At 35.8% G+C, this 22,133-nt stretch overlaps 1 protein-coding gene across 1 annotated transcript in view; it reads left to right on the forward strand.

Moving 5' to 3' along the window:
* The window catches only part of LOC127834913 (uncharacterized), a 37,240-nt gene extending 15,402 nt beyond the window's left edge, over positions 1 to 21,838 (forward strand). The window contains exon 3 of the mRNA XM_052361047.1: positions 13,924 to 21,838. Coding sequence (XP_052217007.1) covers positions 13,924 to 14,088 — 165 coding nt within the window. The 3' untranslated portion in view covers positions 14,089 to 21,838. The remainder of the gene's footprint in view (positions 1 to 13,923) is intronic.
* Positions 21,839 to 22,133: the final 295 nt, after the last annotated feature.

Genomic DNA, 22,133 nt, shown 5'->3' on the forward strand with positions numbered 1-22,133 from the left:
TAACTGCACCCTATTGTCAATTTAAAGGTTTCAAAATCAGGTTTTTTTTTGGCCCGATTTTATAGCCGAAATTCGGCTATGTTCCCAATCCCAAAAAGTATACTTTTTTCCCAAAATGTGGCAAAAAATTCCCAATTGAAAAAAAAAAAAAAAAAAAAAAAAAAAAAAATTTTTTTTTTTTTTTTTTTTTTTTTTTTTTTTTAGAAAGAAGTCTTATGTGTATTTTATCTCAATTTTAATTCAATTACATCTAACAAAGTATTATATGATTTTTTCTTTTAATTTGAATGATTATAAAGAGTTAAATCAAATTTAGTATTTCCCTAATCAGTGGACTTTACGTGTGGAAAAAAAGGCTAATGAATTTATTTTCCCAATTTCATGAAAATGCCGATAAAATTCCCAATTCCAAAGCCATGGGCTATCTTCCCAAAAAGTGGAAAAAAAAACCTGAAAATGTAGCTGTAGCAGAGCATTGACATTGCTTTATATACTAGTATTAATCTTGTACAACAAGTTGGTGTATCACTAAATAAATTTTGTCTTCTGCTTAAGGATATAACATGCATAGTGTATTACCATTTTTATATCGATACACAGAAGACCTCTAACCACTTATTTGATGATACACCAAAATGAGCAGCATCTAATTATACTTCTTTATCAGGGTAGCTTTGCTTGAAACTTAATTATCATAGATACACTATACGTGCTAAAATGCCTAGTGGGAGAACAAAGTTTAACCCTTCATGGATTGAGAAGTTGGACAACAGTGGAAAAACACTTGGATCGTGGTGCAATAGAGATACCGTGGTGCAAGAGAGATACCAGCAATTAGTTTGCAGGATAGTGTACTGTCTGAATGAAATCTTGTGTAATACATGTAATTCTGGTGCTTATCAACTGATAAGTCATGCAGATGGACAACAACACAAGGAAAACATGAAATACATGCATGATAATTCACAAAAATGTTTGTTTGGAAGTGCTACAAAGCCAAGCAGCTCTCAGGGGGGGGGGGGGGGGGGATAAATCTATTTGTATGCAAGTACATCCATCACACAAGGAACAGGTACAAAAGGCTGAAATCCTCTGGGCCCTTAAGGTAGCTTCAAGAGGGAATCCATACAGAACATGTGATGGCACTCCTGCTCTGTTTCAAGCTATGTTTCCTGGACCTGTGTCTAAAAAATTTGTATTATGTATTCCTACTTTTGAGGGAAAAGTTCCTACTTTTTCCTACTTTTTTCCTACTTTTTTTGCAAAAGTAGTTCCTATTTTTTCCTACTTTTTGAAAAAAGGTCACTTGACAGCCTGAGTTACAGTTGGGGTCGCGTCTTATAAGCGAGATACTGGTGAATATAACAAAAAAAAATTAAAATATCGAGTTTACTGGGCTTATGCTAGCCAAGTTGGTCACTTGTCAGTTGTTTTGAATCATCGCGGCAGCCATTTGCATTTTCTCTAAAGTCTGTATTGGCCCGTACCGTGTATCGGAACGCTATGTTCAGTTACCGATTTATTTGTAATAAAATGTATAGTTACTGATTTTGTTTATTATTTTTAATTTGAATTTTGTTATTTTTGGGGTATAAGACGTTATATTGTCCGTGAATATTCTTGACAAGTTTGTATCACCTGATTGTCTGCGTGGGACGTCATTAAATGTCATATAAATTGGCCATTATAATAGTATACGTGTGTAAGCGGCGACACGATGCCTATATGCTTAAAACAACAGCAAAATCAATTCTCAGTTTGAAACTGTCAATTGTTAAATAAACACGCTGCCGATTACAAATGCTACTTGACAAGCTTGTATCACCTGATCGTCTTTGTTCCACGTCGTTAATTGTCAATTAAGACATAATTTGCAATTAGGGTATCCTCTTAAAGAAGTTACCAGTTTGCTACTGTCAATTGTTAAATAAACACGTTTATTCAGACGACCCACTAATGCCGATGACACCTTATTTATTAGGGGCCAACAACAACGGGAGCAAAGAGCGACCGCATGCTATTATCCGTATATGGCTTTCTTCTTGACACATGATTTCGATCTGCGCTTCGGAGTCTATCACTCTATCACGCGATTGGCTAATTTTATGAAAGTAGGCGTTTTCTATTGTTAATGGACAATTGGCGTAAAATTTGCATAATCTAGGTAATAAAACGAAACGCTTTCAAAATATCTGCCTATTAGTTTTCAATACCTGTCAAACAATACAATTAAGATGACTGATACGATCAATTTTGCTTGTGCATTGATATTACAAACATAATATGTTTGCAATTGTTTGGGCAAATGATTAAATACGCAATTGTTACAAATTTTGTTAAATTGATAATTATTTTTATTGCATGAATAATACTTAAAAAATAAATTAAAACCCACTAATATATCATAAAATAAACAAATATTATTTACTTTGTTGTTTGATTGTTTTATTTTTCAGACTTGCGTGAATTACTAAATGTATGCAGCTTGAGTTTGAAAAATTCTCAATGTGTTAGTAATTGATGACTTTCTTTAACATACGGCCATTTTTTCGGCCGATGAAAACGGCGAAAATTTGACCGCGTCTTACATGCGAGTCAGTTTCAAATCCACCTATTATAAGGTCCGAAGTTGGGGTGCGTCTTATAAGCGCAAGTTTACGGTATCTATCTCCATTGTTTAACCTGCTGAATCATATTTCCCAATCTAATTTTAGTTCTGCTCTAGAATTCATTAGACCCCAGATATTGATCATTGCTGTGTGTAACTATTTACCACTCAGCTTACTGACCCTCTCACTTTGCTGTATGCCAGATGTTAATATCGGTGGTCAGTTATAAAAGCTGGTTGAACTTTTTGATATATTTTTAGCTCACCTGATTTCTCAGGTGAGCTTTTGTTACCAGTCTTTGTCAGTCGTATGTCCCTCCGTCCGTCCGTTAACATTTGCTCGTAAACACTCTAGAGGCCACATTTCTTGTCCCATCTTCATGAAACTTGGTCAGAAGCTTTGTCCCAATGATATCTCGGCCGAGTTTGAAACTGGGTTGTGCCGGGTCAAAAACTAGGTCACGAAGTCAAAAAAAGAAAAACCTTGTAAACACTGTAGAAGTCACATTTCATGCCCAATCTTCATGTAACTTTGTCAAAATGTTTGTCTGAATGATATCTTGGTTGAGTTCAATCATCATGAAAGTTGGTCAAAACATTGGTTCAATTGATGTCTCGGACGAGTTCGAAAATGGTTGAGATCGGTGAAAAAACATGACCGCCAGTGGGCGGCGCATTTTTCTCTATAAGTATATAGTGGCAGTTTTCCCTATTTGGCTAAAGAGAAACCTTGTAAACACTATAGAAGTCACAATTTTTGCCCAATCATCATGAAAGTTGGTCAAAACATTAGTTTTATTGATATCTCGGATGAGTTTAAAAATGGTTGGGATTGGTGAAAAAACATGGCTGCTAGTGGGCGGGGCATTTTTCTCTATACACTGTAACTCCAATATAGTGCGGTCCGTTATAACGCTGTGTCCAATATAATGCGGGGGGTCCTTGGATCCCGCTTTTTCTCCAACCTTCCATTTTTGATTCAAATCCATGTTATGCAACTTCATGTATTTTCAGAAAATTCAAAGAAGCCGGCGATCACAGCTTGATTGCTTTATCCGTCCGTTTAACTTATTTTAATCGATTAGAGGTTAAACGACACTCGACAGCTAATTGGTGTTAATCTGTTGTGTAATGTCAATAAAGGTGTGAAAACTCGCGAGTCCTTGTTTATTGCATGTATTCCCTATCAGAGCGGTTCGGTGCGCTAATTTCAATAAAGCAAGTGCAATCGGAATAATTATCAAATTAAAGTTATTTACGATTAATCATTATTTACATGCTAACGCAGTGTAATAGTTAACAGAGATGCAATAAATTTCTGCCCGATATCAGAAAGTCTACGGAAAGCACGTTTTCTACATGCTGCGTATGACGCAATAAAATATTTCTTTGTACATGTATCGTATTGCATTCAATCTAAATTTAAATTCGCTCGTCCAATGAAAGCTGTGTCCCATAATGCACTGTACTAATTTTTCTGAAAAATGGCATAGGCATATGAATTTGTTTACAAAATTTGTAAACATATTTCTTGTCATAAATGTTAAACATTATTTTTTCGTGAGTGATATTGGATTATCGGATAAATGTGCACATTAGAAAAGCGGTATGTACAGTACACTCCACGCGTTTTCCCCAAAAAACGCGCTCCCTCCGCGGGGATTTTCTGCTAGCGAGTGTTCACGCGGCGTTGGAAGAGCGAGGTGAACTCGATAAAACGCTCGGTGTTACGCCGCGTTCGCTAATTCCCGCGGCGTGTATTACTTTAGGCTAGTCGGTAAATGCAGACACTTTCCGTTCTTATCAGTGATCGCCGCGCAACGCCGCGTTAGCAGTGTGCTACTGGGCATGCCAAAAAATAAAAACATTGTTATAATAAATTGTTTAAATACTGTAGTACATGTATAAAAAAGATAATTGTATAGAAAATTAATACGTATTAAAATTGTTTTTTAATTCACAGGTACGTCTACAATATGAAATAGTCTAATATAATACATTTGACAAATTAATATTTAAATCAAAACACATATGACACAAGAATAAATGTTCCGTAAAATTTCCAAATGAGAATAATAATTTGTAATCCGAAACACACTACGATTTTTAGTTGTTAACACGACGTTTACAAATGCTACCAATATACAGTCATCATTAGATTTCCCGACAAAAGCGCGCGAAAATTATGCTGCAATGTACAAGGTCAAGGTACAATGTATACTCCTGCAAAGCGTGCGTATATTGATTTTTTTATACAAACTTTGTATCGCAGAGAACATTGAATTTTGTTGATTTCGGTTAAAAGTTTCTTTGGTATTTATTAACGAAATTATATCGCGTATAAGTTGATATTTCCTCTAAAATAATTTCAAATCTAACACGCCGAATCTTTATCGTTACGGTATTTTAGTAGAGTAATTATTTTAACACTAATTGTACTATAAACGGATTAAAGAAGACATCTGGGCGGAACTGGATTTTAACTGTTTGACGTTATGAAAACACGCAAAGCTTGTCTACTGACCTATTGTGTAGACTGCTGTCTGCGGTGTTTTGACAAAAGGGATTATCATGTGTGAATGTCACTCTGCCGATTTGGTCCATAATTACTGGTAAACATTGTTTAGAATGTCGACGCAACAAGAATACAACTGTGAATATTAAATGCAATTATCAACTCAATAGTTACCACCTTTTAGCAATCAATGGAATAACCTACAAACAAAGAGAAAATCAATGCATTAGCGAGCAGAGAATTGACTTTGTTCCGCCAATTAAAACCATTCCTTATGCATTTGTTGAACGTGTTTACTTGAGTAAGTTATGCCTTTAGACAGGAAGCGGCTTTTCTTTGATAACGTCAAACTGTCAATTCACACAGATTTGCGAGATTTTTAAGGTCCTCGGTCATTTGTATACATGTTCAGTATAGAAAATCACCTGCTAACATGAAAACTTTGGATTAAATTATCAAAATAAAAACAATTTTGCAAACTGTGTTTATATTAATTGGTAAGTATTAGTTAAAAGACGACGTTTTGTGTGTCGTAAATCAACGAGTTTTCTATACAACAACAACTTCTTCTACGACCACGTCGGGATCGATCTATCTTGGTTGTTTTTTTTAATTGTAAATATTATACTACATGTACATGGATGTAATTGTAATAAATGTAATTTTATTTGAAAATCAGGAATCAACAAAATATAATTGATCGTTATCTCGTAAAACGCGGAGTTTCCCCCGCGTTGCCAACGCGGAGGGCCGCCGCGTCGGCTTATCAGTTTTGCCGATCGTTAACCGCCGCGTCCAAAATCATGCAAACGCCGCGTCTAGCGGGATTTTCTTAATCTCCCTCCAGGTCGAAACCCGCTGAGTATGGAGGGAAATTGGGGAAAACGCGTGGAGTGTACTGTATACTGTTATCGTTCGATTCGGTTTATATGCATGTATTTGCGGATGACAACACAGCATGACTATACACAGGACCTATATTATAGGATATACTATACCTGTTTTATAACCCCCTTAAATAAATAAGCTCAAAACTTATAACGCTGTCCGTTTATAACGCTGTTGCGTGGCTTGGACCCCGTCATCTGCGTTATATTGGAGTTACAGTGTATGTATATAGTGAAAACATGTGAACACAGTAGAAGTCACATTTTTGGCCCAATTTTCATGAAATTTGCACAGAACATTTCTTTCCTTGATACAAGAGTTGAGTTCAAAAATGGTTCCGGTCAGTTAAATAACATGGCTGCTGGGAGGGGGGCAGTTTTCTCATTATGCCCCCCCCCCCCCTTTCCAAGAAGAGGGGGTATATTGTTTTGCACATGTCGGTCCGTCCGTCCACCAGAAGGTCACCGGATGATAACTCAAGAGCACTTATGCCAAGGATCATAAAACTTCATAGGTACATTGATCATGACTCGCAGATGCCTCCTATTGATTTTTAGGTCAAAGGTCAAGGTCACGATGACCCGAAATAGTAAAATGGTTTCTGGATGATAACTCAAGAACACTTATGCCTAGGATCATGAAACTTCATAGATACATTGATCATGACTCGCAGATGACCCCTATTGATTTTCAGGTCACTAGGTCAAAGGTCAAGGTGACCCAAAGCAGTAAAATGGTTGATGATAACTCAAGAATGCTTATGCCTTATGCTTATGCCTAGGATCATGAAAATTCATAGCTACATTGATCATGACTCGCAAATAACCCCTATTGATTTTCAGGTCACTAGGTCAAACGTCAAGGTCACGATGACCCAAAATAGTAAAATGGTTTCCGGATGATATTCCAAGAACGCTAAGGCCTAGGATCATGAAACTTCATAGGTACATTGATCATAATTCCTAGATAATCCCTCTTGATTTTCAGGTCACTAGGTCTAACGTCAAGGTCACGATGACCCAAAATAGTAAAATGGTTTCCGGATGATAACTCAAGAACCCTTAGGCCTAGGATCATGAAACTTCATAGGTACATTGATCATGACTGGCTGATGACCCCTATTGATTTTCAGGTCACTAGGTCAAAGGTCAAGGTCACGGTGACCCGAAATAGTAAAATGGTTTCCAGATGATAACTCAAGAGCCTTTATGCCTAGGATCATGAAACTTCATAGGTACATTGATCATGACTCGAAGATGACCCCTATTGATTTTCAGGTCACTAGGTCAAAGGTCAAGGTCGGGGTGACCTGAAATAGTAAAATGGTTTTTGGATGATAACTCAAGAACGCTTATGCCTAGGATCATGAAACTTTATCGGTACAATGATCATGACTTGCAGATAACCCCTATTGATTTTCAGGTCACTATGTCAAAGGTCAAGGTCACGGTGACCTGAAATATTAAAATGGTTTCTGGATGATAACTCAAGAACGCTTATGCCTAGGTTCATGAAACTTCATAGGTATATTGATCATGACTGCAGATGACCCCTATTGATTATCAGGTCACTATGTCAAAGGTCAAGGTCACAGTGCCAAATAACGTATTCACACAATGGCTGTCAAGGTCATGGTGACTCAACTTAGAAAAATGGTTTCTGGATGATAACTCAAGAATGCTTACGCCGAGGATCATGAAACTTCATAGGTATATTGATCATGCCTGCAGATGAAATAATGATGAAACTTGACCAGGATGTTTGTCTGGACAATATCTAGGTTAAGTTTGACATTTGGTAAACATTGAATCAGGGCTTTTTTTAGAGAAAGGGGAAGACGCTGGACGCTGGGTGAAAGGGGAAAAAAGAGTGCGAAAGAGACATATTAGGGGAAAAAATAAAAACTGTTCATTTCAATGTCTATAACTCATCAAAAGAGGCTTGTCTCCATCCTTTTTGTTCTAAAACACATTTAACACGTATTAAAGTCAAAGTCTTTAATTAAGTTGCAGGTGTAGATCTAATTATGGGAAATGTTTTCAACTATATTTCTGTACTGGGGCCGGGGGACGATGTCAATTTTGTGATTTCAATTTCATGATGAATGGGTTGACGATCTTGATCTGCTACAGTATTGGAAGGGAAAGGAGCGGCAGCTGCCGATTGTCTACTTTCACTTTCACAATGTTCGATGTTGATTATCTCAGAATCCTGATGGGTTATAACGGTTTTCGATGATTCTTTCTTAAAAAATGCCTCGATGCGTTCAGTATCTTTCGAGTCCGAATGTTTTATTTTGTTTGTGTAAGAACGCCAATTGTGAGACATTTTTTTCTGTTTTCACGTTTATATCTTGGCTTGCACATAGCCCGGATGAAAATTCGACTGGTTTCTGGTAATTTATTGACGAAACACCCTTCTTGCGCAAGACCGGTATCCAGTAAAATAGTCACATGATTATTACGATTAGTTGCCCAGTTTACATAACGTTATTTAAGAGCTATATTTAGAATAACTGGGATTCCCAGATTTTTTGTGTTCGTCTGGAGAGAGAGAGAAAGATCGTTGTACATGGTGCAAATTGGATAATTGTCGAATGCCCAAAGGAAAAATAAACATTTCTTTGAGAGAAAATATTATATTTTGGTGAAAAATGATATTTTTGGTGGGGAAATTGTATTTTGAGGGGAAAAATTCTGGTAGGGGAAGACGCCAAATATCGGCGTCACTTTCTTAGTAAAAAAAAACCCTGTGAATGAACAGACTCCTTTCAGGTGAGCGAACTAGGGCCATCTTGGCCTTCTTGTTTCTGGTTTCTACATGTATTCAATGGAAACACTCAAAGATGTGTTATTGTGTGAGGATGTTAACTGAGTCTTATAATTTTCACCTGCAGTTAGGGATAATTATGCGGTTATGCCTGTTTTTTGCATTGAAAATTATAGATATATACTGCAGCTATTTTTTTGCCCAATTTGGAAAAATACCAGTACAAGCCCAATTGGGAAAATTGTGGGCGAAAAAACCTGAAATCTGGAAAATTTGCATTGTGAAGTCTTCATGTTGGGAATTTGGTGTATTTGATTTTTAGCTCCCAAATACTTTAAATTGATAACTAAATGTTGTCAAGTTGTCAATATTATATTGACTTTGGTTCAAACCATAGAGCTGCATAAGGAAACTAACTAAATGTTGCATTTTTTTTTTGAAATATTTATTTTTTTAGTTTCCTTCAATTGGGATTTTTTTAGTGCAATTGGGCAATTTGTAGTTTTTGCTAATTGGGAAAGTGCGGTTTTCCAGTACTTTATAAAAAAAAGGAAAAAAATCGCTGTACTGGTTTTCTATAACAGATATTTGAGTAACATTTTTTACATGTGTTCAAGGTGTTTAAAAACATACACTGACTAAGAAATATAACTGTGATCAGTTTTTTAGCAGGACTTAATGAACATACACTGACTAAGACATATAACTGTGATCAGTTTTTTAGCAGGACTTGGTTCACATAAAATGTAGGTTAATGTTTGAGTGCAGCAAGTACATATCTCTGTGAATACTAAAGAATTTCAATTGAAACTCGACACATGTTTTGGGGATCATGGTGAAGTGTCAAACTAAGGCCTATAATTTTGACCTGCCATTGAGCTGAATTATGCCTTTTTTGCACTTATAAAATTATGGTAAACCTTTGAATGCAACAACTATAACTAGCTTACTGTACATGCTGAACTAGCAGGGGATTGCATTTGTGGCCAGTTGAGTTAAGGTCACTGTTAATGAAAATATTAAAATGGTTGCAGCTCAATAATTTTAGTCTTGAAAGAGTTATTGTCCTGTAATAGTCGAGGAAGCTTAAATGCAGACATTGCTTTTAAAGTCGATTGAATTCACAAAAATTATTTGGTTAAATTTCAGAAATCTAAATTCCTGTCATGGTCAACTTAAAATCACCTTTTGGTTTACATAACATTACTCCTGCATGTATGCAACTTCAAATATGTGTCCCTGGTTATTATATGACTGATGACAACATACATTTAACTACCAAAATGGGATAATAGTTGAGTCCACTGTCTTTGGACAGCTATTGTTCCTTAAACAAATACTATTTTATAAGTCTGGTCCAGTGGTTTCATTTATCTTTCTTTCACATTTTCTTGCCATAAAAAGCAATTTAAGGGAAAGATAATGTATTTTTATGTCCCCCAGTCTATACTGGGGGACATATTGTTTTTGCCCTGTCTGTTGGTTTGTTTGTTTGCGTTAAACTTTAACATTTGCGATAACTTTTGCAATATTAAAGATAGCAACTTCATATTTGGCATGCTTGTACCTCATGGAGCTTCACATTTTGAGTGGTGAAAGGTCACGGTCATTCTTCAAGGTCAAATATATGGGTCAAAATCGTCAAACTTTAACATTTGCCATAACCTTTGCTGTATTGAAGATAGCAACTTCATATTTGGCATGCATGTGTATCTCATGGAGCTGCACATTTTGATTGGTGAAAGGTCAAGGTCATCCTTCAAGGTCAAATATATGGGAGGGGGGGACATAGTGTTTCACAAACACATCTTGTTTTTTAAAAAGGCACTGATTGCTGCTCAAAAGTTGGACCAGTTAGTTAACATTTTCTGTTAAAAAAAGGGTAAATATAAGGTTGTTATTGAATACATGTTCCTAAGCATGGATTTCTTGTCATTTGCTTATTAATGTTGTGACCTGAAGGAGCTGTAAGTACCACAGTTAAACTGTAGCAAAATAAAGACAGACAGACAGACAGACAGTTTATTTAGACTTATACAAAAGTACATCGTCTTCATACACAAATATATACATTATTTTCTGTCACATAAATAGGTATTACAACATTACATTACATAACATAACATAGATGGTCATTTAAGAATACGAATATAAATAAGCATACTCAATTGCAAGACTACGTAAATTCCATCAAAGTGGTAATGAAATTTTTTAAACATAACATAACATAAATGGTCATTTAATAATATAAATATAAATAAACACAATCAATTGCAGGAATACGTTAATTCCATCAAAGCAGTGTTTATAAATAAACATAATCAAGTGCAGGAATATGTAAATTCCAACAAAGCGGTAATGAATTTTTTAAACGTAACATTACATAAAAGGTCAATTAAGAATACAAAAATAAATAAACACTATGATTTTTCTTTCTATTGTATGGTTGTTTTTCCATGGATTTGAAGTCAATTGACCGTAGCCAGCTGTAGCATCCATTTTATGAAAGAAGAGTTAATGTAGAAATTTAATAACATTTGCTCACTTTAACTGACTTCAACATGTTCTAATCAATATGAAGTTTGTTATTCATATAAAATGCCTAAATGCCATTATTTTTGGAAATGCCAAGTTATGGGTTCAACAAGTTTGATGTTATTGTTGTATTATTTGGGACCAGACAAACAGCCTTGACCACTGACCTGGTAATCTACATATCTGTCAACTGGAAAATGGGATTCTTAGAACTATTTCTATTAATAATAATGTACCTTTGTGCTCTTGTTCTTATATAAAGCATGAAATGATTTTTTTCCAGTATAGACTGGTTTGAATGTTATATAAATAAAGTAGAGCATGTTATTTAAACATTCTAATTTGATAAGCACGCAGAACATTGCGTTTATATAACGAAAACATAAAAAAATGTGCTTAACTATCTAGAATTCTAAAGAATTTTAGAATTCTATAATTTTACCAACAAAAAAAATATTTTAAAAAGATATTTGGCGTATATCCTCTATTTGGAATTAATGACAGAAAATTGATGTTTCAAAATAAGTGAATTGAAAGCAGATGTTTGATTGTTGTTGTAGTTCCTTTTTAAGTTGTTAGGCCCTTATCCACCTTATAAAATATCCTGTTCATATATGTGCATGTTAATTAAAACTTCACTTATGTAAATACATACTTAAATGTAAAATGATACAGCATCAGACTGCATAATGTGTCCTCACTTGGCATAGTGTGTATTTTGCATTTGTTTTTAGGCCCCGGTAGGGTGGCATATAGCATTTGAACTGTCTGTCCGTCAGTCCGTCCGAAAACTTTAACATTGGCCATAACTTTTGCAATATTGAAGATAGCAACTTGATATTTGGCATTCATGTGTATCTCATGCAGCTGCACATTATAAGTGGTTAAAGGTCATCCTTCAAGGTCAAAGGTAAAAAAATAAATCCAAGGGAAGTAACAAGCTTTAAAGGGAGATAATTTCTATTTATCATTTGGCAGGGAAGTAAGGGAAGTAATATTTTTTTAAGGGATATAATAAAAAAAATCATTTTATTAAATCAAAGCGGCGCAGTAGGGGGCATTGTGTTTCTGACAAACACATCTCTTGTTTCTTCATCATCTGGTATGTTGGCATTTATTTAAGGGCATTTTACTTTCCACACATTCAGATAACAAATCTCAATGATGTTTTCTTATTTAATTGTTCTTGTCTAACAATAAAGAACCAAAGTCAGAGTGGTTTTAAGACCAATTAACAATGAGTTCAATGCTTAAATAATACGATTCTAATATGGCCTAAACAATTTCCAAAAGTGATTTAAACTTTATTGTTTATTATACCCCCACAAACGAAGTTTAGGGGGGTATATAGGAGTGAGCTTGTCTGTCGGTCGGTCAGTATTAAGTGTCAGCTCTCTAATTCAAGTTGTTTTCATCCGATCTTCACCAAACTTGGTCAGATGTTGTATCTAGATGATGTCTAGGTCAAGTTCAAATATGTGTCATGCCGGGTCAAAAAGGAGGTAACGGGGTCACTTAGTGCGTTTTAAACATTGAGCATGGTGTCTGCTCTCTAATTTAAGTAGTTTTTATCAGAGCTTCACAAAACTTGGGCAGAAGTTGTATCTAGATGATGTGTAGGTCAAGTTCGAACATGGGCCATGGCGGGTCAAAATCCAGGTCACGGGGTCACTTAGTGCATTTTAAACATTGAGCATGGTGTCCGCTCTTTAATTCAAATAATTTACATCAGAGCTTCACCAAACTTGGTCGGAAGTTGTATCTAGATCATGTGTAGGTCAAGTTCGTACATGGGAAAACTAGGTCACGGGGTCACTTAGTGCGTTTTAAACATTAAGCATGGTGTCCGTTGTTTTTTGTGAAGACAACATGCAAAATATTCTGTGCCAATGCGCAATGTGGAAGTATTCGTCACGTCTGTGACAAAGCTCTAGTTGTACATGTAATAAGAAGTAATTCACAGAATGAATGTAGACAGGAACAATTTGCTTTGACTCAAAAAGTCAAAAGTGAAAACCGACACAAAAGCTAACTATGAGAGCTGTTAAAATTTTGTTGCTTCTTTTCTTCTTTGCTCATTATAAATTGACTCTTTAACCCTTACCCCATCAGAAGCATGGTGAAAACGGCTTTTGCAACCAGCATAAAACCAGAACAGCCTGTGAGTAACTTGTAGTAAGTTCAGGTTTTATGCTGTTTGCTGCTCATCAGTATCTTAAGGTTGGAAATGAAGCCTTTAAAACTTGGTGCTAGTAAAGAAGATTTTAATTAGATTTTCTAAGGGACTACAAGCGCATCAAAGTGTGTTTACAAGGGATAAAGGGTTAAATGAAAAAAAAAAGAGTATGAAATTTCTTTCTATAATTGCTATGTTGAATTTTCATTTAACTCTTTCAGTGCTGGAACCAAATTTTGAAGGTCTTTGCAAACACGTTGGATCCAGATGAGACGCCACAGATAGTGGCGTCTCATCAGGATCCAAACTGTTTGCTATTCTGATAGTATTCTTTTTTTTTTAAATCAAAGAAAAAGCTAATTTTATAAATTTAGCAGACGACCAAATTCCCAGCATGCAAAGCGTTTAAATAGTTTGTAATATGTATTTCAGAACCATAAAAAGGAGTTGTTAGCACATCTGGCGGATCACAACCTGGATGGACTGCAGCAGTTTGTGGCCACGTTTGTACGCGTGAAGACGTCGACCAGCGGAACACCTCACAGAACTGTGCTCAGTACCCTCTCACAGGGGAACAACTCTGCCTTCGGTTTTTGAGATATATAATGTGTTCTGGCGAGACTGGTTTTAATGCATGTGCGGAAAGTGTTATACAGTCTAATATGGGACGAAACTTTCCACTTTTAAGATTTGTATGCCCCCGGATCATTCGATCAGGGGTATATTTGGTTTTTGCCTCTCTGTCTGTCTGTCATTGTATGTGTGTGTCCCAAAACTTTAACCTTGGTCATAACTATTGCAATATTGAAGATATCAACTTTGGCATGTATAGAGCTGCACATTTTGAGTGGTGAAAGATCAAGGGCATCCTTCAATGTCAAAGGTCAAATATATGGCTTCAAAGCGCAGTAGGGGGTATTGTGTATCACAAACACAGCTCTTGTTTTTATTTTTATTCAAAGAAGTCGTATCTGAAAGAAAATCCAGTCTAGGTCGAGAGTGTTGTCACAGGTTAATCAGGTGTGACACTTTATGCCCATGCATTAGGCCCAGTTTCGGCATAACGAGGCTCAGTTTAGAATATACACACAAAAGGGATAGATCTGCCTTTGGATTTTGAGGTCTAACAGACATATATAATATACCTCTTGTGCACAAGTGTATTGGAGACCCTGCCCAAAGTTTTTAACCCTTTCCCATTCACTGGCAGTTTGTTCAGGTTTTATGCTGTTTGCTGCTCTTTAAGGGTTGGAAATAAAGCCGTTAAAACTTTAATCTAGTAAGTAACGTCTTTAATTAAATTTGATTTTCAAATGGACTGCAAACACGTTTAAATACATATCTAAGTGGTAAAGGTTGAAGTGGATTATGCCACTGACTGATGACACAAGTAAACTCTGCCCACTTTCATTATATAATGCACATTAATGGGAAGCATCCATCAGTTTTACTGATATTCTTGTTAAATTTGTACTGTGCTTGACCTCAAAACAAGTAACACTTTCTTGATTCGAATTTGTATTTATTTACAAAATGTATTGTGGACGTAATTATTTATGATTTTATCGACAATTCTGTATGAGTCATGTTCTTTACACATTTTCCATACAAGGGTCTTTTTTTTTCATTTGTATATTGTGCATAACTGTATATCGCTATTAATGTATGCTCGACATTTTATGTCACTTATTTATTTTTATGTTAAAATTTTGGTAAGTGGCAAAATATAAAGAATATAATGGTAGGTTAGTTTTGATAACATGTGCTATCACACTCTTCGAATATGGCATGTTAAAGGTCTTGCCTTTTGTTAGCTCACCTGAGCGATAGCTCGGGGTGAGCTATTGTGATCACTCACCGTCCGGCGTCCGGCCGTCCGTCTGTCTGTCTGTCTGTAAACAATTTGTAAACATCTTCTTCTACTAAACCATTGAGCCAATTTCAACTAAATTTCATGTGGAGCATCCCTAGGTCATGGGACAAAAAAATGTTAAAAAAAAATTGATCACATAACCAAGATGGCCGCCATGACCATATATGGTAAAAACCTTAAAAAATCTTCTTGTCAGAAACCGCTCATCAGATTTTCCAAAAATTTCACAGGGATGACCTTTGAAGGCTCCCCTGAAAAAGTTGTTCAAAGAAATTTGATTCGTCAAAAAACATGGCCGCAGGAGCTCGTTGAACTTTGCATGTTTATTCGTTTTTGCCTATTTTGTGAAAATTTTCAAAAATCTTCCACATTTTTTGTCGGATCCTTTCCAAATTTGCACAGTGTCTTTATATCAATGAGGACACGAACCCTACAAAAAATGAGCATTATTGGTCCATGAAGTACAGAATTACCTCCCCTTGAATTGAGAAAATGGTGTTTATGCAATAAAGTCCAAATTTTTCATCCAATTCTTTCCAAACTTGCACAGTGTCTTCATATCAATGAAAACTCGAGCCCTGTCGAAAATGAGCAACATCGGACCATTAAGTCCAGAATTATCTCCTTGAGATGGCAGATTTAGAAATAATTATAGTGTACTCTTTTTTTCCAATTAATAGTGCTATTAGAGTAAAGGATTTGCTGGCTACAGGCCAGGTTTCTCTGACACGATTCTCTTCTGATGGCTTTGCTGCAGACCACATAAACCCTTAACCCAGAACAGTTAATTCTTTCTGCAAATGTTTGTGACTGTGGAAATCATTGAAATAAAGGAGAAATTGCTGAAATTAGCATTTTATCCTTTCATCACAATGCTTCCTACCCTATTAAATCAGTTTCTTCTTATTGTAAATTCAATAGAGTTTTAGCAAAATTTTTCACCCCCTACTTTTGAGCTTAATATGGTTTTTCACCCCCGGTGTTAAACTCAATTGGGTTATTTAGGGAATGACATATATAATATAATAAAAATCTACAAAGGTTACTTTATTATTTATACAAATGGAATTCAAAAAGGTATCTGTACATAACAACAAACAATTTCTGAATTTCTGATCAAAGTTCATTCATTTTTGCGTTTAATAAGACCGAGTTTGTGAAAATCGTTGCACAATTGATGAAGTTATTGCTGTTCAAAGCGATGCACCCCGTTATGGGGTCGTTTTGAGTTGAATACCTCGACAATGAAAGTAGATATCGGACGGGTCTAAGTATAATTACAATAATACCCAAAAGATTGATAATCGCTGGAAAGACTGCCTTCTTTTCTTCATAGGACGGCATATAAACTATCCGATACATTTTTGTACCGAAAATAACCAGTCTAAAAAATACGCCCGGTGTTCTTAAGAATTGCATTTCGTGACGCAAGGTTTTTTACGGGAATAACATTATTAAATTTGTATTTGCGTTTTTGTACACTTTATTCTGAATTTAATAACGTTTTTATTAACCAGGTTTTCCGAAGGAAAAACTGGTTATTAGATTGGCGAATGTCGGCGGGCCGGTGGAACAAGCTTGTCCGCGCCATAACTTTGTCGTTTATTGTGAGGTTTGAAATCATTTGGCACATTTGTTCACCATCATTAGATGGTGTGTAGCGCGAAACAATTACGTTGATATCTCCAAGGTCAAGGTCACACTGAGTTCAAAGGTCAAAAATGGCCATAAATGGGCTTGTCCGGGCCATATCTATGTCATTCATTGTGAGATTTTAAAATCATTTGGCACACTTGTTCACCATCATTGGATGGTGTGTCACATGAAAGAATTACGTCAATATCTCCAAGGTCAAGGTCGCCACGACTTAAAATAGATTTATTTTGAAACAAAGGGGGTTTATTATAAACAATCCGTTCAGTTTTAGTTGTCTCCCTTTATCAGACTTTTTTTTCCAATTGAAAACCTGGTTTTGTGACAATTGTGTCCCTTGTTGGCTATTTTAATTGCGTATTAACGCAAATATGCTTGTTAATTATAGCCCTGCCTGCATGATTTGTACATCTACACTGTTTCCTGATAATAAAATGTCACACAAAGCTAAGTCATACCGAAAAAATAGCTTATGAAAAAAAACATTTCATCCTGCAAAATAAATAGATTTTCTTTTTAAATAAACTGCATTAGATAGAATTAATAAAAAGCAAACAAACAGTCACACACAGGCATCGGCGACCACATCATCAAATGACAGTGGTTTGAGCCCAGTTACTTTTTAGCTCACCTGTCACAAAGTGACATAGTGAGCTTATGTGACAGTGTGATTTCGGGCGTCCGTTGTGCGTGCGTGTGTGTGTCCGTGAACATTTTTTTTGTGTAGACAGTAGAAGTCACATTTTTTATCCAATCTTTATGAAATTTGGTCAGAATGTTTATCTTGATGAAATCTGGGTTGGGATTGTATTTGGGTCATCTGGGGTCAAAATCTAGATCACTAGGTCAAATAATAGAAAAACCTTGTGTAGACAATAGAGGTCACAGTTTTCATCCAATCTTTTTGAAATTTGGTCAGAATGTTTATCTTGATGAAATCTGGGTTGGGATTGTATTTAGGTCATCTGGGGTCAAAATCTAGGTCACTAGGTCAAATAAAAGAAAAACCTTGTGTAAACAATAGAGGTCACAGTTTTCATCAGATGTTTATGAAATTTGGTCAGAATGTTTATCCTAATAATATCTGATTTTGGATCGTATATGGGTCATTTGGGGTATAAAATTAGGTCATCGGGCCATTTCTAGTAAAACCTTGTGTAGATGAAAGAGGTCTCAGTTTTCATCATGTCTTAATGAAATTTTGTCAGAATGTATTAATTAATGAAATCTGGCTTGGGATATGGGTCTGATAGAATTTAAGTTGATGTAGCAAGGTTAGTCAGGTGAGCGATTCAGGGCCTTCATGGCCCTCTTGTTGTTTTTTAGCAACAAATGGGGCTTAACTTGCATTTTATAATCTGTATCATCCAACTTCAAAAAGTATTATATATTTAATCTGAAATAACCATGTTAGGATCTTCATATTTTTGCTTGTCTTAAAACTAAAACTGCATATTTTTGAGCCATGTTGTGAGAAAACTGGTGCATAAAGTGTTTTCTCTGATTAGCCTGTGCAGTGTACACAAGATTAGCCTGTGCAGTGTACACAGGATAATCAGGGACGACTAGCCTGTGCAGTCTACACAGGATAATCAGGAACGACTAGCCTGTGCAGTCTACACAGGATAATCAGGGATGACTAGCCTGTGCAGTCTACACAGGATAATCAGGGACGACTGGCCTGTGCAGTCTACACAGGATAATCAGGGACGACTAGCCTGTGCAGTCTACACAGGATAATCAGGAACGACTAGCCTGTGCAGTCTACACAGGATAATCAGGGACGACACTTTCTGCCTTCATGGGATTTTTTTTATTTTGAAGAGACTTCCTTTTAAACAAAAGATTCCTTCAAAGCAGAAAGTTTCGTTCCTGATTGCGCATGCTAATCTGGAATGACAGCACGAACATGCATTAAGCCCAGTTTTCACAGAACGTGGCTTATATTATTTTAAGACTTTGTTAAGTGTACTTGCTATTAATGTCAGCCCCATGTATTACATTGTAAGAGCAGATTTGTCCTTTTACCTTTTGTGAAATCAGCCCCCCCCCCCCCCCCCCCGAAGTTGTTTTTTGGAAAAAAAATATAATTTCACTGAACATACATGTATATATTATTTGAAGGCTTTTGATAGTGTACATGTACTAGTTAATGTCAGCCACATGTATTTCGAGCAGATTGCTCCCTTGACCTTTTGTGGGATCAACCCTATGACGTTGTTTGCTTCAAGAAAAAACAGGGAGGGTGAATCTAAGTTGTCAAAACTGTGACGTAGTTGAGGAGTTCTCGATAATTTTACTGAACATGTATGTAAAGATTGGGATAGAAAGAGAATCCGAGGTTATTTGCCTATGAATCAGTGATATAAGAGGTGAGGTTAGGTAATAAGAACTCAGGGACATGCTAATTTCTGCTAACGTCTGTACACAGCATGGGATGGTCAGTACTGTTTGTCATAACCCTTTCCCACTTTGATACACATGTGATGCATTTGTAGTACCTTATTAATTTAATTTAAATAAAGATCTTTCTTACTAGATTCAAGTTTTAACCCTTTACCACTTAGATACGTTTTTCAAAAGACAAATAGAAAGTAGAAAGTAACATTAAATTAAATACCTTTCTTTCTAAATTCAATTTTTAAAGGCTTTGATTCCAACCCTTCGTTACTGATGAGCACAAACAGCATTAAACCTGAACAGACTGCGAGTTACTTGCAGGCTTTTCTTGTTTTATGCTGGTTGCAAAAGCTATTTTCACTTTGCTTCTTATGGGGGGAATTAAGGGTTAAAGGTTCCATTTTCAACCCTTCGATACTGATGATCAGCAAACGGCATAAAACCTGAACATACTGCAAGTTACTCGCAGGCTGTTCTGGTTTTAGGATGGTTGCAAAAGCCATTTTCTCTTTGCTTCTTATGGGGGAATTAAGGGTTAAAGGTTCCATTTCCAACCCTCAGATACTGATGATCAGCAAACAGCATAAAACCTGAACATACTGCAAGTTACTCGCAGGCTGTACTGGTTTTAGGATGGTTGCAAAAGCCATTTTCTCTTTGCTTCTTATGGGGGAATTAAGGGTTAAAGGTTCCATTTCCAACCCTTAGATACTGATGATCAGCAAACAGCATAAAACCTGAACGTACTGCAAGTTACTCGCAGGCTGTTCTGGTTTTAGGATGGTTGCAAAAGCCATTTTCACTTTGTTTCTTATAGGGGAAAGGGTTAATGTCTCACTTGGCCTATTAGAAGTCCCAATTCAAATGCTAGTATGATATTGTGCTCTTAACTGAAAAAGAGCATTGATCTACTCACAGTATGTTATAACAACGACACTTAATTTTAATGAGAATAATGTTAGAAATTATTGACGAACAAAAACATAAACAATCGCAACACTATTTAAAAAAATTTCTTTTTCATTATTCAATATATTTTCAAAAACTTTCGTTTTCACATTACAACCAATCTAACTTTGAGAAATTTTACCAATTTCTGATCTTGTACTTCACCTTTCATTTTACTCTGAATATTTGTTACAGGAAATAGGCCAGTCATATTTTCTTTTGATTTTGCAGCTTGATTGTTTTGTTAAATTGTTAAAAACATATACTGCTTTAAGTAGTGCAATATAGTTATGTAAACAAGCTAATAATGTGTACCATATTTTTTTTATTTGCAGCATTTGTATACAGCCAAAATGTGTACATGTTTATTTTATTTTTCTCTGTGTTAAGTCCAACTTACTAATTTCCTGTGTATAAAGCCACGTGAGGTTTAGATTTGGGAACACAAATTATTCTGTATGACAATAGTCAAGTAAATTTATCAAAATAAATTCAATCATTTTAGTGACCTATGAATTAAGACTTTGAAAGAGAGAATAAAACAGTCAATTCCGAGTGTAAAAATGCGTTTGAAAACCCTTAAAGAAAAAGGCGAAGCAAAATGAGAAATTTTGATAATTATGTACCTATAAATACAGGTTTGTTATTTCCAGAATAACATTTTTACTTTTTCAATATAATACAGGATAATCAGGTAATGGATAGCATCAGATATGTATGAACAACATCATGTGAAAAAAGGGTCTAATGCCATATGTGGCCTGTGAAGCTCCAAACCAGTCTGCCCAGTCTTGTAAGGGGGCTACACTGTACCCTGTAAAGTCATTCAAGGTTTTGTGGCTATCAGCGTACAGGGTAGTTCCTGGCCTGACTGGGCGGTGTGGAGGTAAGCTCGCAGCATATGGAATTTGACCCATTTTTAGCTCTGCGTTTTCGGAGAAAACCCAAGGTATTGTCATAGCCTGCTCGTCGTGTCCTACGCCGTCAGCATTGTGCTAAAACCTTAACATTTTGTTAAGGTTTTTAACATTTGCTTTAAAATCAAATTGCTTCCACCTGCAACTTTGAAACTTCATATGTAGATGCACCTTGATGAGTTCTACACGCCACACCCATTTTACAGTCACTAGGTCAAAGCTCAAGGTCACTGTGACCTTTAAAAAAAATAATCTGACAAGCTTTCATTTATTCAAAACTGAACCGTAGCCGAGCGTGGCACCTGTTATGCGGTGCTCTTGTTACATTACGCAGCTCATTTGTGTCCAGTGATTTATTATCTTTTCCTATGTAAACAGCATTGAAACTTTGTTGCTGGGAGCTGATGATTGTAATAGGGAAACTTTTAAAAATTTGGACTTCATATTTAAGGTGTTTATACACAGGTGCTGCTTCTGTTTGAGAAATTGCTGTACACATGCTTATATGCCATAACAGTTTGTTTTCGCTATTCGACAAATAAATACTAATAAGAAATTGTTGAAATCATTTGTTGTGTTTAAACTCACCGAGTAGTCATAATGGGTTTTCAGCATGCAAGTCTTTATACAATTACAAGTAAATAATATATAAATTGTACCATAAAACTCTTATTCATAAGCGGACAAATTTCATGAGACAAAAATATAAATAATACAATCCATAATTATTGAGGTTAGTTAATTAAGTGCTGCGACTGATCAGATTTCGAAGTATTTAAATATAGAATGTATCATACTCCTGTTATGCTCATCTCTTGCATGATTTGAATGGAGTGTTGAAAGGAGCATAT

The sequence above is a fragment of the Dreissena polymorpha genome, chromosome 6 (genome assembly GCF_020536995.1).
Source record: "Dreissena polymorpha isolate Duluth1 chromosome 6, UMN_Dpol_1.0, whole genome shotgun sequence".
Taxonomy (NCBI): Eukaryota; Metazoa; Mollusca; class Bivalvia; order Myida; family Dreissenidae; genus Dreissena; species Dreissena polymorpha.